This window comes from Populus trichocarpa, chromosome 16 (assembly GCF_000002775.5).
Source record: "Populus trichocarpa isolate Nisqually-1 chromosome 16, P.trichocarpa_v4.1, whole genome shotgun sequence".
In the NCBI taxonomy this organism is placed as follows: Eukaryota; Viridiplantae; Streptophyta; class Magnoliopsida; order Malpighiales; family Salicaceae; genus Populus; species Populus trichocarpa.
The window spans coordinates 4482113-4500618 of NC_037300.2; the positions used below are offsets into that span (position 1 = coordinate 4482113).

Sequence of the window (18506 nt, forward strand, 5' to 3'; positions counted from 1 at the left end):
CAGCCACGTCACCAACTCCGTACATCACCAAACTCATTCTCTGCGTTTCACACTTCTATTGGTCATTCTTCTCAATGTATCCACGAGGCACAATATCGATCCTCTCTTTCCCACACTACCCCCGCTTGTTTCCTATAATCACATAAATAGCCTTCAGACACCAAAAGCCCCCTTCTTTTCTTTCTCTCTCTAGCCAGTGCTTTTGCGAGTGTCTCTTCTGGCTACACAGAAAAATCCCGCTTTCGCTTCTCTTCTCTTATTCTCAGTCCCTGCTCTCGTTTTCATTCTTGTCCCTCTGATTCGCTCGATCGAACGGTCCATATCCACCCATGACTATGATGACTCCTTCACCGTTAGACGTAATCTCTTTCTCTCTCCTTATTTTGTATTTTTTTTTGGATCGACCAGGGTTTCTGTTAATTTCTCGATTTTACGATAGAGTTTGATTTTTGTATTTGGTTTTTTAAGGCTTGGGTTTATTAATTATTAGTTTTTTTACTAATTTAAAGCAAGAAGACGAGGAGATGCTCGTACCGCATTCAGATTTAGTTGAAGGTCCTCAGCCAATGGAAGGTTAGAGAGTTCAATCTTCTTCTTCTTCTTGTTTTTTTTTTATAATTCGTTTTATGTGATCGAACGGATCTTCTGCTAGAGTGTATTGTACGTTTTGATTAATATGTTAGGGTTTGGTCATTTTGGTGGTGATTGTAATTTTTTGATGTGGTAGTAGTGGCACAAGTGGAGCAAACTAGTACCGTGGAGAATCAGCCTGTGGAGGATCCTCCATCGATGAAATTTACTTGGACTATTGAGAATTTTACTAGGTTGAACACGAAGAAGCATTATTCTGATATATTTATTGTTGGCAGTTACAAATGGTAGGTGGATAAACAATGTAGCTTCTTACTAGTTGGAGTTGCTTATGAGTTGCATTTGTCGGAGTTTGTATCATTTTGTGGTTGATTTCTTTTAGTGTGTTATTAACAGGAGAGTACTGATATTCCCTAAAGGAAACAACGTGGACCACCTGTCGATGTATTTGGATGTTGCAGATTCGACAGCTTTGCCATATGGATGGAGTAGATATGCGCAATTCAGTTTGGCTGTGGTCAATCAAATTCATAACAAATACTCGATTAGAAAGGGTATCTTCTTTTGTGTCCCCTATTTAATGGCTCTTTCTGTTATTGTAATTTTATTTTCAAGTTGGGCATTTTCTGTTTGTTCTTAATTTATTACGTATGTCTATACATTGGATCATTTCTTATATTTAGATTGCTTGCCTGAGTACATTATTATTTTTCCTGTAGAGCACTTGTTCTTTGTAACCTTTTATGACCGCAATAGATATGTTATCAATAATTGGCTATTTTATAATCTTATGACTTCTAGAGAAGTTGCCAATGATTGTTTATTTCCAAAGTGAATTGAAAGAAAAGTAAATGCACCAAGGTGGTGCAATCCATATACAAGGTTAGATTAGAATTCAGTTTGCACGCCACAATAAACACCCGACAGAGTTTGAAATCCTTGTCATTGTGAGCGTTTTCCAATAATATGATCAATTATAGACTCGACTATCTTGGTATTTGAGGGTTTGGGATGCTTGTTAAATTATTGTTTCACTATGCTGAAGGCAGCAACTTCTACAGATTGTGATCTATAAAAGCTGTCAAACGAATTCCAGTAATTCGGTCCTGGAAAATAGCAGGTTCTGGATATCTTGAACTAGGTAATTCAGAAATTATCATAATGGAGGTTGGTTGAGCTTGGATCTTGGTTAGTTTTGTTAAATGTATGGAAACAATATGTCGTGTAAGGAAGATGTCAGCACCACAGTCAACTTCTTTTTGGTGTTCTCTTATTGAAGTTTATTGTGGACTTTGATATTATTTAATATTGCGTTCTCTTTTAAAAATACATTCGCAGACACACAACATCAGTTCAATGCAAGAGAGAGTGACTGGGGCTTTACATCTTTCATGCCTCTGAGTGAACTTTATGATCCTAGCAGAGGATACTTAGTGAATGATACAGTTGTTATTGAAGCTGAAGTTGCTGTTTGCAAGGTTTTAGATTATTGGTCCTATGACTCAAAGAAGGAGACGGGCTATGTAGGACTGAAAAACCAAGGAGCAACATGTTACATGAACTCTCTCCTACAGACTCTATACCATATTTCCTACTTCCGAAAGGTCAGCACATTCTCAGGTTTAAAAAAGCTCATCATGACTTGTATGAACAAATTGATCAAATGGAATTGCCTCATTCTGAAAATTATTTTTCCAGGCGGTGTACCACATGCCAACAACTGAGAATGACATGCCTACAGGAAGCATTCCATTGGCCCTGCAGAGTTTATTCTTTAAGCTTCAATATAATGATACCAGTGTTGCAACAAAGGAACTGACCAAATCTTTTGGCTGGGATACGTATGATTCCTTCATGCAACATGACGTGCAAGAGCTTAACAGGGTCCTGTGTGAGAAGCTAGAGGATAAAATGAAGGTATTGAACATTCGGCTGGTTTGGGATATACTTTCATTAACTTAAAGTTTTCAACTTCTTTTCTGCTGATCCAGGGGACTGTTGTGGAGGGCACTATACAGCAGTTGTTTGAGGGTCACCATATGAACTACATTGAGTGCATCAATGTGGAATACAAATCTACAAGAAAGGAGTCATTTTATGGTATTATATTTAGTCAGCATTTAAAAATTCTGTGTAATGATGTCTTCATAAGACACTGATGTGTAGATATTACATGGCAGATCTTCAGCTTGATGTGAAAGGTTGTCGAGATGTTTATGCTTCTTTTGACAAATATGTGGAAGTTGAACGACTTGAGGGTGATAACAAATATCATGCCGAAGAACATGGTTTGCAGGTCAGTCAATGCTTGTGAATAGATGGGAGCCAGACTATATGATTTGTTTAAGCAGTTTGAAATATATTCATTCACTCTCGAACAATTCCTGTCTCACGCACATACACTCATAAAAATGTGGAAGCCAGTACTAGTTAGCATCTCACGGTGCCTCATACAAAAAACAAGAAGCTCAATTATAAGGCCATTGTAAAATGCATGAAGACCAATTATATGTCTTACATCCTGTGCGTTCAATCATATCTGGTGCCAACTTTTTTTTGTCGTATCATAACTATGCTGAATTTTACGGTTTCATTCTGAAAACTGCAAGTTAAATTTTTGTCATTAAAAGAGATGGTTCTGGTAATTCCCAGACAAACTGTGTGGTTCCTGGTTAGACCCCATATATTATATTTTAGGTAGTATGAGGAGTTGCCCATAGAAGTGATGAAATTTGTCCAAGCATCTTTTTAAACTGTCAGTTAAGATGAGGCCATTGAGAAATGGTATGGGCATATTTTTGGGTTATCCTCCATGTTTCTTTTCTACTAGAACCATTTATTTTAGATCGGTTCCTAAGGTCATTCTTTTGGTGGCATGTGCTTGAACTTGTATTTGTTTCAGGATGCAAAGAAGGGTGTCTTATTTATCGACTTCCCCCCTGTTCTTCAACTCCAATTAAAGCGGTTTGAATATGATTTTATGCGCGATACTATGGTGAAGGTCAGTAGGTGTAACCGGTTGCTCTGGTAAATATGTTTTGTGGGACTGTTGCTTTGTGCCCATTATAAGCTAGAATATGTTAAACAACTGTAGTGGATTGGCTGATGGACAAATTGCTACTTACGCCAAATATGTTTGTTTCCACTTACTGATTTCTCTTTGCTTTTGTAGATTAATGATCGCTATGAATTTCCTCTTCAACTTGACCTGGACAGGGAGAATGGGAAATATTTATCACCTGAATCTGACAGGAGTGTGCGAAATCTATACACACTTCACAGGTAACAGTCGCATGGTGTTTTTGGCCCCTAGAAATTCACATTCCATTGCCATAGTTTTTATCATGACTGTCTTGATTCATGGTTTTTTTTCTGTGCTTGTATGGCTGCATTTAACTGACTGGAGCTTGTCTTCCTCGCTTCTCAAGGCTGCATGGTTCTTTGTAAAGTAAAATCAAACTATTAACTTTTTTTGGAGTTAAAGCAATGAAGTTGGAGGAAAAACTCAGTGTTTTGCTACTGAATCGGTCATATACACTTTACATGAAGAGTTGTAGCCTTAATGGGATATCAGATAGTCTATCTATTCCAGCTGATAGTATTGTTTGTTACAACATATAAAAGGGCTAGCATGACATGAACTAAAACTACTCAAGAAACTCCTAATAGTGTGACAACTGGTTGCAGCAGCTAGAGCAACTAAGTGAAAGGCAAACTACCTTCAAACCGAAGCATGCTTCTAACTTGTGGTAAAGTAAAGTAATATTATAATTATCACTATCATAAATCTTTACAAGTTTTAAAAGAAAATAAATGTTGCATTGTTTAAGCCATTTTCTTGAGATTTTTTATCTCCTTTTCCCCTATCTCCCTATAAATAGTCATTGCTGTTAATGTAATAGCAACATGGGATGTGCATGACTTGCTAGAGTAGCATAGGAATGAAAGAAAACTCTATGAGCTTGAGTGGATGAAAGATAGACATGTTGGAGAAACATGAACTGTATGCACCTAATATAAATTGCACATAGTTCTCTTTCCACAGTTCAGAAGTTATGTTTTTTGGAATGTCTGATAATGTGCTGACATCTCCTATATATGCTTGTTTTCCCTTGCAGTGTTTTGGTTCACAGTGGAGGTGTGCATGGTGGACATTATTATGCTTTTATCAGGCCTACCCTCTCTGATCAATGGTGTGCTTGTTAACCTTAAGCTTGGTCATAGGCACACATAATATGCTCACTCCTCATAATATCAATGCTAGGAAAATGAAACCCATAACAATGTATACACTCATTTATGAGTATACTAGTCCTTAGTCAGAACCTTTACATTTTTACCCGTGTCTGAATAGTTGTACTTATGTTGAGAACTCAATAGTTTTTCACACCATTTGATATTTGATTTTCTTGTTTTAGGTTCAAATTTGATGATGAACGCGTGACAAAGGAAGATGTGAAGAGGGCCTTAGAAGAACAGTATGGTGGTGAGGAAGAGGTAACGGTTCTCAAACTTTGCTGTGAATCCTGTGAATGGTACATTTGATTGATGGTGAATGATGTGCTCTTGTTCTGCTATGTCTGCCAGCTACCTCAGACCAATCCTGGCTTTAACAATACTCCATTTAAATTCACAAAATACTCAAATGCATACATGCTTGTGTATATACGGGAAAGTGACAAGGACAAGATAATTTGTAATGTTGATGAGAAAGACATTGCTGAACACTTGAGGGTAAATTACTTTCTTTACTTATAATTGCAATAAGTTCTGTAAATATAACTATGTTATTTAAGAGTTTCCACATCGCAATGAAGACTGATTATTGATTCATTCAACATCTTGTTCCAGATAAGGCTGAAGAAAGAACAAGAAGAAAAGGAAGACAAGAGAAGATATAAAGCACAAGCTCACCTTTACACAATTATAAAGGTTTTTCTTTCCCAGCTTTATTTTTTTATTATGGTATATTGTTAGCGATGACCTGCATCTACCTCAAGGGATGCTTGTAAGTCATAAATAAAGCTATTTAGTATGGCATCTAGGTTGCGCGAGATGAGGACCTTAAAGAGCAAATTGGAAAGGATATTTATTTTGACCTTGTGGATCATGACAAAGTCCGTAACTTCCGTATTCAGAAACAGACGCAGTTTAGTCTGTTTAAGGTATTAAATGGGTGTGATTTTTAAGCATTTTGACATTGTGGATGATGAGATAGCCTGTAGATTTCTATGTCTAATGTTGAGCTGGATTACAGGAGGAGGTTGCTAAAGAGCTTGGTATACCAGTACAATTTCAGAGATTTTGGATATGGGCAAAGCGCCAAAACCACACATATAGACCCAATCGGCCATTGACTCCCCAGGAGGAAGCACAATCAGTAACTAGCTATTGTTTTCTTGTTCAAAGTTAATTTATCAAAGTTGTGATTGCATTGTTGTGGAGTGACTTGTATTTCTGTTAGATATTTGCATGATTATTTCTGCTTCAAGTAAGAACAGACTTGGGATCAGGTTTCGGGATTTTTAGACTGTGATGGGTGATGCCTTCTGGCCATGTGCTTTCAAATAACACACTTTTTGGTTTGCAATCCCAACATCAGGCCTTTTTTTTTTTGTAACTACTAGTGGTGAAACTTTGTGGCCATTGACTATGGAATGGAATGATACAATTGTTTTGATCACATTGAAGTGTTTTTTTAAAAACAATTTGCACTGTGGTGGTTTAAAATGTTTCTTGAGATATCTTGTGTCACCTAATTTTAATGATAGCCATTTAATGTTTGTAGGTTGGACAACTGAGAGAGGTGTCAAATAAGACACATAATGCTGAATTAAAGTTGTTCTTGGAAGTTGAGCTTGGGCTGGTATTTTTTTTTTTTTAAATGATCAAATTTAACATTTGCACTTATATTTCTATCCAGAAAATGTCATGCTTCTACTGAGGTTTGCAATATCTCAGGATTTACGTCCCATTGCTCCACCTGAAAAAACTAAAGAAGATATTCTGCTTTTCATCAAGCTTTATGACCCTGAAAAACAAGAATTACGGTACTTAATAATCTTTGGCTCCTGTTTGCTGTCCTATCTTTGTCCATTGTGTTCTCTTGAATCTTGATGCCTCTGACATGACAAATTACTCCATGATCCCAGATATGTTGGTAGGCTTTTTGTGAAGAATTCTAGTAAACCGATAGAAATTCTAGCAAAGCTTAATCAAATGGCTGGCTTTGCGTCTGAGGAAGAGATTGAACTTTATGAGGTTTGTCTATATCAAGTATACTTTGTATCATAGCTGGCTAACATAACTATTCAATCAAGGAAGTTGACTAAGGGGTGTTTGGGAGTGAGTTTTAACCTGCTTTTTGTCCAAAAAAAAAAAAAATTTGCTTCAAATTAATTTTTTTAGTGTTTTTGGATAGTTTTGACGTGCTGATGTCAAAAATGAATTTGAAAAAATAAGAAAAATATTATTTTGATGTTTTTCCAAGTAAAAAGCATTTTGAAAAGTAACAATTATCATACTCTTAAACACTCTCTTAACCATAAAACCAAACCAAGAGCGCAAGTTAATTTACTATTCATAAGCAGATATTGCCCTAACAGAAAGATTATATTTGTTGTGTGCTGTTCAGGAAATCAAGTTTGAGCCTTGTGTCATGTGTGAACACCTTGATAAGAGAGCCTCATTTCGAACAAGTCAGGTATGTGTTTTTTTACTTATGCTAGAATGTTATCAGATCAGCCACTGACCTTTAGGTGCTTTATCCTCAGATTGAAGATGGGGACATAATATGCTTTCAGAAATCTCCTCCTGAAAATGAAGGAGACTGTCGAAATCCAGATGTGCCTTCATATTTGGAATATGTGCACAATCGGCAGGTACCTTCTTCTTGAATGAGATTTTCCAGGCATCTCATTTTATTTTTATAAAAGAATTTTAGAAATGGGGGCAGATTAGGTTCAAGAGGGGCACCTTTTGTATTCCTCAACTTTTTATATAGTAGTTAGATTATACTGAAACTGAATTATTCAATTTCATCAAACATCTCTCCTGATTTGTCAATTTTATAGTCAATTCTTTTGTGTTATTTGATTCTCTATAGATAGTTCATTTCCGATCTCTAGAGAAGGCAAAAGAGGATGATTTTTGTCTAGAGTTGTAAGTAATCACATCCCAAGTAATGTTGTATGCTCGGTTGAGAAATCTCCGGTGCTGTCATATAGACACTCATTTATACTCTTGATGTTTCTGTAGGTCAAAATTACACACTTATGATGATGTTGTCGAAAGAGTAGCTCGCCAGATTGGTTTGGACGATCCATCCAAAATCAGGTTAACATCCCACAACTGCTACTCTCAGCAGCCTAAGCCACAGCCAATTAAATATCGAGGAGTGGAGCATCTATCAGATATGTTAGTTCACTACAATCAGGTATTTGCTACATGAATTGCAGTCATTGGTTCATATACTGTTAATGAAACTATATAACATGGCTAATAATTTATTTGTTCTCTTCTTTCGACAGACTTCCGATATCTTGTATTATGAAGTTCTAGATATTCCTCTTCCAGAGTTGCAAGGTCTAAAAAATTTGAAAGTTGCTTTCCATCACGCTACCAAAGATGAAGTATGAAATTTATGGCTATGTTAATTTCATGCCTTATTTAATTGATCATCTTCATGTCTTTCTTCTAATCTTATTGCAACTATTAACAGGTGGTAATTCATAACATTAGATTGCCTAAACAAAGCACCGTGGGGGATGTAATTAATGAACTTAAAACTAAGGTAAGAACTTTTAAGCTCTAACCTCTTAGCTGAGGATATGTACTGAAGTGGTTGTTCCTGAAGCATATTTTCAATGTGCCTGCTTGATCTGGACAGTTATTTATAATACCGAAACAAAACATTTTAATTCTCAAGTTTCACCAATTTTTCGTTTTAGATAGTTGTTTTATAATTATTTTCTTCATAATCTATTCCGTTGAATAGATTTTACTGTTAGCACATATTTTTTGCTATATTTTCCCTTTTCCTCACACCATATCTTGTCACTGCATGTGATAAATTTTCTAATGCTTGGCTCATGCTGAAACAGGTAGAATTGTCTCACCCAAATGCTGAACTTCGACTGCTTGAAGTATTTTATCACAAGATTTATAAGGTACTAACTGGTTTAGTTAGCATATATAAGATAATGACTTCATCACTCAATTTTGTTTCCTGCTAATCAATAATTATCCTTCCTGGTTAAATAGCAATGATAATGTGTTCAACGAAGTGTATGAAACCTGATCTATGAGTTTCAGATTTTTTTATTCTAATGCATTGGATTTTTTAGATGTTTTGCTGGCAGCGCTTATGGGTGGTTTCTTCTGACTCAGTTTGCCATCTTGCCATCGCAGATCTTTCCACCCAATGAAAAAATTGAGAATATAAATGACCAGTATTGGACGCTGCGGGCAGAGGAGGCAAGTCCTTTTTCTCCTTGTCTTCTCTAGGAAATATCTCATCTGCGTTTCGCCTATGATTTTGTGGATAAACTTGAAGTATCATAGTTAAGCTGGGGATGAAGTTGGACATGGCCCTTAGCGGGAGAAACTCTTTATTAAATTCAAATTATAAGACAATAAAAAGATAATAAAATAAGAATAACAAACAAGTGGACTATCATGTAATTTATGTAGAAAAATGAGCAAGTCTTGATAAACTAAAATTTTTGTTTCTTCATAATTTTGATACAATCAACATACTCTTTTTTTGTCTTTTTATTAATTAATTATTTTCTTTTTATTAATTTTTATATGCATGAAGCACAATCTAATTATTTTAATTTAATTGATTTCGTTCAAATATCAAATATTATAAATCAAGGTTTATATCTCATCTTATATCTTATACCTGAATTTGAAGTATCCTATTTTCACACAATTCATAGGTTCTGATATTTCACAATCAATGGTGAAGTACTATTTGAAATGTGAAGGCATAGGGCATGAATGTGTAAGCATGCGTGACTGTGGGTTTGGAGTTTTGGGAGAGTGCTAATATGAACTATTATAGGTGTGTGCCAGATAAAATTATAAGCTTCCATTAATAATAAACCATTGCCATGCCAAAATTTCCACCGAGTATGTGTCAAATGGCAGATATTAATCAGTGTTCTATTCTTACATGGTATGTTTCTAGAAACTGTCTCAAGTTTATTAATAAAAATGAAAACTAAGATCTTAAATTTCTGTTGAACTTGTAACTTCCAGGTTATTATGAATATATTATCTTGACTTATTCAGTTTTTGTTAATGAAACATAATTTATCAAATGTTATTTAGTAGAATATTTGAAGGTTGTTGACTGGCTACTTTTGCAAACAGCCTCTGGCATGATTGTGATTACCTTTCTGTAATTAGTAAATGTTATGATAACTCAGGCCAACAAACAGAGAGTTTACTTTCAGTTGATTAACAATCCTGGACACTCCTTCAGAAATGAGATAATGTTTTGACACCCCATTCTCGCTCTCTCACTCTCTCTCTCCCTCGCTCTCAAATTCTGCAGATTCCCGAGGAAGAAAAAAATCTTGGTCCCCAAGATCGCCTGATTCACGTTTATCACTTCACGAAAGAGTCTGGACAGAATCAAATGGTATGATTTATAGATACTTCAACCACAGATTTTACTTGGTTTTATATTTTTGGCTTCTATCTTATGGCTGTTATTGAATAGGGAAATTTCCAGGTTCTTACATACTTTTATATTTGTGTCCTCAATAGCAAGTACAGAATTTTGGTGAACCCTTTTTCTTGGCCATCCATGAAGGTGAAACCTTAGCCGAAGTTAAAATGCGTATACAAAAGAAGCTGCAGGTTCCTGATGAGGAGTTTGCTAAGGTATTTTCTTTGCACTGTTTGGTTAAGGAAACAAGCATATAAACCACCCTGCTTGACACTTACCAGTTATCTTGCATTAGATTGCGAAGTTTAGCTTTTGCTTCCTTCAGTAACGTGGTTTTATATCAGAATATGAATGCTATTCCTCATCAACCCTCTTTCTTTTGGTTGCTTAGTGGAAATTTGCATTTCTGTCACTGGGTCGTCCAGAGTACTTGCAGGATTCTGATGTTGTGTTCACCCGCTTTCAGGTGCTGTTACAAGGCTTCTTTTTTTTTTTTTTCCTCCCTTGAACCTCCTTTTATTTCAGCATTTCCTAGCATATGCGTCCATTACTGGCTCTCTTTTTTGTGCGTATTTGCATTTAGTATTTTTACCTTGTCTTTCAGAGAAGAGATGTATATGGTGCTTGGGAGCAGTACCTTGGGTTGGAGCACTCCGATAATACTCCTAAAAGGTCTTATGCAGTAAATCAGGTTTGCATCACTCATTCAACTACAAATGAAGTGCATGTGGTTTCTGAGACTAGCTCCATAACTGATCATATTCTTAGCCAGGACTGTGAGATCAGTTATTACTCTCATGGAAACTGAGTCATTTTGTTTGTCAATAAATGTTGGTGTTAGCATTACCCTAGTTTTTTCTTTTCATCTTGTGAAACCATGGAGTTTTCATTGATTGGTCTGAAAATGTTGCAGAACCGTCACACATTTGAGAAGCCTGTTAAAATATACAATTAGGGAAGAGCAGATTACACTCCACCGGCACGTAAAGCTGAGTCGGACATCTTTCATGCTACAATGTAGGGGATGAGAATGGATGGTACATCTGAAGGAAGAAGACAATGAAGCGCGAATTAAAGTGATTTCTGTAGGATTTGATAATTGGTTTTGTAGGCCATATTTGTTTCTCTGATGTGATGGGGGGGAGGTGGAAGGAGGCCCCCCATATGTAGTGTGTTATTATGGTTGAGACACACCCTGCTTGAGCTCCTGGTCCTTTCTTGCCTTTCTCCTAATGCAGACACCTCCTTGTTTCAAGAGGTTGGTGTGATATTCCCACGATATACAGCTCCAGGGTAATTTAGCAGCAGTACATAAGAAGATTTTGACTAGGGGATTGTATACCGGGGTATAGGTGGCTGCGTTTGACATTGATTCTTTGTTTTTCCCTGTCTTGGGGGATGGGCTTGTAAAATGATTGGCTTACGGTTCCGAGCTTAGATAGTGTAGTGGTGGTTCAGGGTGGTTTTATAGCACCACCTTCATCACCTAATATAGTGGTGGTGGTTCTCATTTGTTTCCAAAGTGTTTTTGCTGGCGCACTTGTTTTTGACAAAATCCTTATATTGTTGAGTTTTTGTTTCGTATTTCTCCCTCGATCCAGGTCACGTGTGAAAGCCCTATCACTTTAGTTTGGGGTATTCACCATCCACGATAATGGCACTTCTGCTGGGTGGCAACGGGACATCTCTTTATGCTGACTGCGGCCTATGTGGTGGATCTCAGACTCAATCGTTTCCAAATATTTTATCCTAGTGCGTGCGTGCGTGCATGGTGAGTCGCCAGATTCGTGTGATAATTTCTTCGACATAGATGATTTGTGTGATAATTTCTTCAATATAGATGGATATTTAACACCTTTGAAACCTCAGCCTGAATTCAAAGGGAATGTTGTGGGTTGGTTTGCCGCCTAGTGAAATAGGATTTGGTATGTTAATTAATCTAGCCTTCCTCGTCCCTGGTGATTGGATTTTCAAGATGCACCAAGCTTCCAATTTCTTACACCACCTTTCCTTAGCAGCCGTGAAATAATTAAAACTCTTAAAATAAAAAATAAAAAATAAATTTTACATCCCAGAGTGTTTTGATCTTTTTATGATGATTTTTTTTTTTTTTGTTATAATTAGGTTGGTTTTAGGGCATTGTTGTAATTTAAAAAATATAATTAATATTAAAAAAACATGTATAAGTGTATGGTCTCTTCCCGCTCCATTCGGGCGGGAGCGTGAAGGGGATTTAGGTGTCCAAACGATAGTTTTCATGGTAGTATTTGAATTGTATTGGCAACTCCTCCTTCCCCGAACAGTGCGTGTAGCTTGATAACCTTCGGTTTGGTGCTGATTTTTCTCTTTGATTTCAATCGTTGATCTTCAACCCTTCAATTTTATTTTTTTTCAGATTTGGTTTATATATATATATATATATATATTTTTTTTTATTTAAAATAAATTATAAAATTAGAATTTATTTGCAATTTCATCCTTTAATTTTTTTATTAGTTAGATTTAGTCCATATTTTTTTAATTATTATTTATTTTATTCAAGTTAATTTTTAAAATAGATTTTTTTTAGTGATTTTATCTTCTTTTTTTTAGTTTTTTCCTATCAGATTTTGTTCTTTTTTTTTTCTTTGGTTAATTTTTTAAATTGATTTTTTTTTTCAATTTTATCTTTTAACATTAAATTTATTAAAAATTGAGTTTCTAGCACAAGTCTATGATTTTACTAGTTATAAATTTAAAAAATTAATCCAAGTTTAGAAAATTTATTCGAGTTTGTTTTTTTTATATATATAAATTTATGTTTTTTTTATTTTAACTTTCAGCATTTATTTAATTGAAGATTAAATTCTATTATTTTTTTATTTTTTTTATAAGATTTTTCATTGATTTTAAAAATAACTCGAGTTATCTCTAATATTTTTTAAAGGAATGCATGCTTAGGGCTTGTCTCTATTTTCAATTTTTGTTGATTTTTCTTGTTTTTTTAAAAAAAATTCATCATCCATCATTTTTTTTTTGTTGATTTTTACTAGATAATAAAACTTGTTTTGATTTGATATTAATAGATTTATCATAATTTCAAATACACACCCCATTATTTATTTGGTTTATCACAATCTCAAATTGCAGAAAATTTTCATAAAAATTGAAGGCACAGTTGGTTTAATCAACTAAACCAGTTGTATGCGAAATGGATCATATCTCGTCTATAGAACTTTATAGGATATCAAACCATCAACAGTTTCAACAGCCAGCTGATTCATGCGTGTGAGCAGCAGCAAATAAGTTCTTGCTTTAGGCCCTAAAACAAGCAAAAAAAAAACGTGAGTCGTCCATGGACTGCAGCTAGAAAAACGACAACTTCAAATGCTTACCCTCTATATTTCTATGGGTGAGATCTCAAGTTTGAGTCCCACCTTTGTTGATCAATCTCTAACATCGAAATGGATAAAAATGTCTGTGGCAAACCAGTAATGAAATGTATATAACAGCGAGATGACAATACATACCTAAATCCATTGATGTGATTTCATTTTGGCGGAAATAATTATTTCCCTTTGTTTTATCCTTCTTCTTCAGGCTGGAGTTAATTTTCTCAACGGCAGTAAGCAGATCCTGCAAGTTCAAGCACAGCAAAATATCAAGAACGTCATAAATGGGAAAACCCAACGTTAACTAAGCTGGTTATCAATCCTATGTATTGGTATAATAGTGTAAAATGCTGTCTCCAAACCAATACAAGGAAACCTCATTGCCGTCCAATTATACTTCGAGAAATTTTGTACCAACTCCAGCTTACCAAGGACAGAAAAGCAGAAGCATTTCAAAAAGCCTACAGATGTTATTATTTCAAGTTTCCACTATGGGGAAAAATGAAGTGCTACATGGAAACTAGCTCCTCAGCATTCAGTACAATTGTCATGAAGCAACCTTTACAGTCAAGATTCAAAGAAAGGCTATCTTGAATATATTCAGTTGGAATGGAAAGATCAAACAACATCAGCTCAATCTTAAGGACGGAAACTAGTCATCCATACCTCCCATGATGTTAGACTTTTCATGTAGGAAGGAAGACTTTCATAATCATCCTTTGAAGCCTTCACAACAGCCCTAAGAGCTTCAGCTGGTTCCAGTTCACCTGGATTTTACAACGAAGGATAACCACATACTCATTGGTGCTTGGTATTGTTTCATTGGAATATTGCATGGAATGACATGAACAACCTTTAATAGCTAAATCTCAATGACAGCTTTCTACCTTCAATTACTCCCATATTTGCAGTATTTTGGTCCAGACTCTTCTCGTTGTGTAATTTGTCACCATAATACCTAAAACATGAACAATTTAGAATGTGCAAAGGAAAGACTGAAAGTTCCTTGCGAAGCACAAAATACAAGTTCAACAACTTACTTCTTTGTGTCTCTCATAGATATATCGGGGTCATTTATCTTACTGTTAGCTGCAGAGAATGAAAGGTGAAATTAGTAGAAAGCACAAATCAGCGATGTAGCAGGCAGACTTGTACAATGTACTAATAAGTATTTACAGCAAGAAATCCATCTAGCCACCACACATAGAGCAAAATCAGTATATGATTTTGCAATTCATTCAATCTGAAATTGAATTATAACAGTGCTAAAGCATCAACCACATCTATGGGGCAGTGGCAAGAGACTACCTTCAGCTGCTAAAGTGGCAAGACAGACATCTGAAAGCCCTAGACTCTTTAAGCTCAACGTCTCGTCCATTCTAAAAAAAAGATCAAGGCAAACAAAATTCTCATCCACTTTAATGCGATAATGAAAATGACCCAGAATTTCTTCAATCAAATCCTAACAAACCCTTCTTATCAGTTCACTCTTTGCCAGGAACATGGAAAAGAATGGAAAAAAAGTTCCAATTCTCCATGTTAAAGAAACAAGGAGAGAAGTAATGAAACAGCGATAGTATAAAACAAGGATACAAAGGATCCTCTTCCAAACTCTTCATGATTGAACTTGCCACAGACACCGGTTCATTATAAGCTGCAGAAGGGTCCATTTCATCCTTCAAGTTTAAACCTAGCGCCATCGATACACTCAAATCCGCTTCATCATCAATCTCAACTTCTAAAAGCAAAACAATTAATAAAAGAAAAAAAGCAATCAACACAAGTCATAGATGTGCATAAAATTTCAGACAGAAACAGCATTTACAGTTACAAATGCGCCTATCTCAATCCAACATGTGGCTTTTTTACTTACATTTCTTAATTTGATAAAAAATTATGAAACAAAATCCAAAACCCAAAAACACTACTTTCTACCATCCTTGATTTCTCTGCATCATTTCCAATGACATGACTATTCATTATCAATTTTATCAGTTTTAAATTTTTTTTAAGAAAAAGAACTTATTTTTCGTAATTTCCTAAAGACTCAAACACAAATAATAAACAGAGTAAAAAATGAAAGTACCAGCAGGAACATAACCGAAGCTCCTGAGACGATCTTGAATATCAAGAATACGATTCTCACTGTTCTTGTAAACTTCATTGCAATGACCTAATAATTCCTCAAAAGAAACGGTACCAAATGACATCGATTCTAGTAAGTTGAGATCGCTGCTTGCGCTCGCTACACTTCTGTTTAAGCACTGGATATATGTAGATGAAGCCGAATCTGGAAAAGAAGAAGAAGAAGAAGAAGATGCACTGTTTAAATTGTTGAAGGAAAAAGAAGGGGGGCGGAAGGCGAAGGTGGGGGTGGTTTACCGAGAGGGATGGGGCGGCGGTCGATGGATTGTTTGAGAGCGTCGCAGCTAGACTGGAGGTGGTTGCAGAAGCTGCCTACGCTTTTGCTAAATTCAGATATCGTTTCTTCCATTTCTCTCTCACACTCTCTCTTTCGATTTTCTTCTTTACTAGCATTTGCTTTCCCGCTTTTGTTCATTCAAAATAAAGCCCAATAAACCGGGTCTACCGGGTTGAAAATGTTTGGATTGGGTTTTCTTTCGGTTGGTTTTACTATTTTTTTAGGAAAAAGGATTTTATTATTTAAATAAGAAATTTTGTTTATAAAACCTCGTGTAAACACAGAATCATAAGACTTCTATAAATAATGAAAACTCATGATGAGAAAAGATAAATAAATGATGGAAATAAAAATACATGTGATGTATAAATAGAGAGAATGACCTCTTGTAAGTAAATTTAAAGGTAATGATGAAGTGAAAATGAGAATTAAAAAATTTATTTTAAAATTTATAATGTTGGTGAGATCAGTAATGGGTTCGATGGATAAAACATTTAGAAAAATTTTAAATAAATATGTTTTGAGAACGGGAAAATAATTCAAAGAAATTATAAAGAAAAATATGAAATAATAATTAAGAAAGAATTAGATGGAAAAGCATTGATGTAAATCCTGGTTAAAAATTGATAACGTTATCGTGAAACAATAATAAATCTGTCAATGAAATAAATGATAAAAAAGCAAACTAAATATATTTTGAAAATGGAGGGAAAATAACATATAAGAAATGTATTATAGACCCTAAAGAATTATAAATTGTATGCCAAGCTGGAAAAATATGATTTTCAGCTAAAAAAAAGTGGTTTTTTAAGATATTATATCCACAAAAAGAATATTTATAGATCCCAAGAAGGTCAAAGTAGTGTTGAAATGGTAAAAAAAAAGATGTAAAGAAAGCTTTCATAAGCTGATGAAAATGCTTACTATCACTCTATTGTTAACACTTCCTTCAAGAACATTTGGCCTTTCTCTCATGAACCAGCTGCACTCTCAGGTTTTTTAGGGAGGGAGGAGATTTTTGGTGTGTTTATAATTTTGCTGTTAATGAGCCCAAGTGCTAGTTTTCTATATTATTACCTGATATTTATATTGTCAAAAGATCTTCCCCACATCCAATTGACATAAAATTTTTAATCAAGGTAAAATTATGTTTTAGAAGGTTAATCATGACATTTCAGCTTGATTTAATAGTTAAATTGAGAGTTATGCTTGATAATATAAAATTGAATAATATATAATTTTTACTCTAAAAATTTGTACCGTTTTATCTACTTAAATTTTTCAAATCTTTAACTAATTCATTGGGAAATTCCATACCTATTTATAATACAAGTTTTTCTTAAATTTTGTTCCTTTCTGAGTTAAAAAAAACTATGTAATTATGCGCAAGGCTTATATCATCGGTTCGAATTATTTGCGCATAAAACCATGCATTAATTTATTTGAAAATTTCAAAATACTTTTCTAAATATTTTCAATTCAAATTTATGAAAATTCTCTGTATTATCACTTGTTTATCATTTTTCGAGTTATAAGTTTACACTGTATCTTTTATGTTTGTCAAGTCATATTTTCGAGATTCAGATGTATTTTTAAAGCCGAGTTTTAACTAATTACATCAAATTTTATTATATTATATCCTAGAACATTGATTTCCTCTTTTATCTCTTTATTTGATTTTTATATGCTTTTCTTTGTTTTTTCCTCTATTTTTTGTATTTTTATTTTTGAACTAATCCATAAACATTTTATTTCAAATTCTCACAATCTAAAGTTACTTTTTAAATTTATATATTCACTTTACTCACTTACCATAGTATTTACCTTATTAATTTTATGGATTTTATACATAGGTTTACAAGAGGAATTCAATAGGGATGATGTTTTCTTATAAACATGCTAAAAAATTAAATTGGGATTTGTTTAGCTTTTTTTTAATCAATTGATTTTTACTTTTTAGAGTGATTTAGGGTGTTCTGAAGTTGGTAAAAGGTTTATCAACATTCTTTAAGGTATTTTTGATGTATTTTCATGTAAAAACAAGTTGAAAATGAGTTTTTTGGGTAAAAAAAACTTGAACCTTAATTTTTTAACCTCTATAAAGGTGGTTGAAAACTTGATTTCAGGAAAACGCATTGTCAACTTTCTTAAAATTAAAAAAAAAAAGGATGACATATCATCTATCCTCATTAAAAAAAAAAAAAAACCTAGGCACTCAACCCTAGGCATTTGAGGTGCTTGTCGGCAAGCTTACCCTGTTAAGTCCATTAATAATTAGCTTTTTTTTCTTTTACTTTTTTTAAAATTTTAATTAATATCCCCCTCTTATTTTTTAAATTGTTAATCGCTTGATTAAATAAAAAATATATTTTTAAAAATAAGGTTATTAAACTCAGTAAGGGCTGTGATCTAAGTTATAGGTTAGGTGAATTAAGATTGTTTT

The 18506-nt window shown here is 34.3% G+C and overlaps 2 protein-coding genes across 7 annotated transcripts; one reads left to right on the forward strand and one right to left on the reverse strand.

The window, feature by feature from the left end:
- The first annotated feature begins 147 nt into the window (after nt 1–147).
- LOC7469919 (ubiquitin C-terminal hydrolase 12) lies at nt 148–11854 on the forward strand. Of its 5 annotated transcripts, none has more exons than XM_024587543.2 (32): nt 149–359; nt 510–573; nt 728–878; nt 988–1145; nt 1930–2195; nt 2290–2508; nt 2583–2691; nt 2772–2887; nt 3494–3592; nt 3764–3873; nt 4710–4784; nt 5010–5088; nt 5179–5325; nt 5443–5523; nt 5637–5756; nt 5849–5971; nt 6380–6457; nt 6553–6641; nt 6744–6852; nt 7226–7294; nt 7365–7472; nt 7697–7752; nt 7849–8026; nt 8121–8222; nt 8312–8383; nt 8694–8759; nt 8980–9066; nt 10154–10240; nt 10369–10485; nt 10662–10736; nt 10875–10961; nt 11184–11854. In XM_024587543.2, the coding sequence occupies exons 1-32, from the start codon at nt 330–332 to the stop codon at nt 11223–11225; spliced, it is 3369 nt and encodes a 1122-aa protein (XP_024443311.2). In that variant the 5' UTR covers nt 149–329; the 3' UTR covers nt 11226–11854. The 5 variants fall into 5 exon arrangements, with proteins under 5 accessions (XP_052303872.1, XP_024443311.2, XP_024443312.2 ...); XM_024587544.2 differs by having other exon boundaries at nt 150–359; nt 731–878; XM_024587545.2 differs by having other exon boundaries at nt 152–359; nt 9001–9066.
- A 1449-nt stretch (nt 11855–13303) lies between these two features.
- Nucleotides 13304–16230, reverse strand: LOC7488057 (uncharacterized). Of its 2 annotated transcripts, none has more exons than XM_024587547.2 (9): nt 16024–16230; nt 15728–15931; nt 15235–15376; nt 14950–15020; nt 14682–14730; nt 14529–14599; nt 14308–14408; nt 13780–13885; nt 13304–13571 (listed from the first exon to the last, which is right to left on the reverse strand). In XM_024587547.2, the coding sequence occupies exons 1-9, from the start codon at nt 16199–16201 to the stop codon at nt 13477–13479; spliced, it is 1017 nt and encodes a 338-aa protein (XP_024443315.1). In that variant the 5' UTR covers nt 16202–16230; the 3' UTR covers nt 13304–13476. The 2 variants fall into 2 exon arrangements, with proteins under 2 accessions (XP_024443315.1, XP_024443314.1); XM_024587546.2 differs by having other exon boundaries at nt 15235–15379; nt 16024–16223.
- Between the last annotated feature and the right edge of the window lie 2276 nt (nt 16231–18506).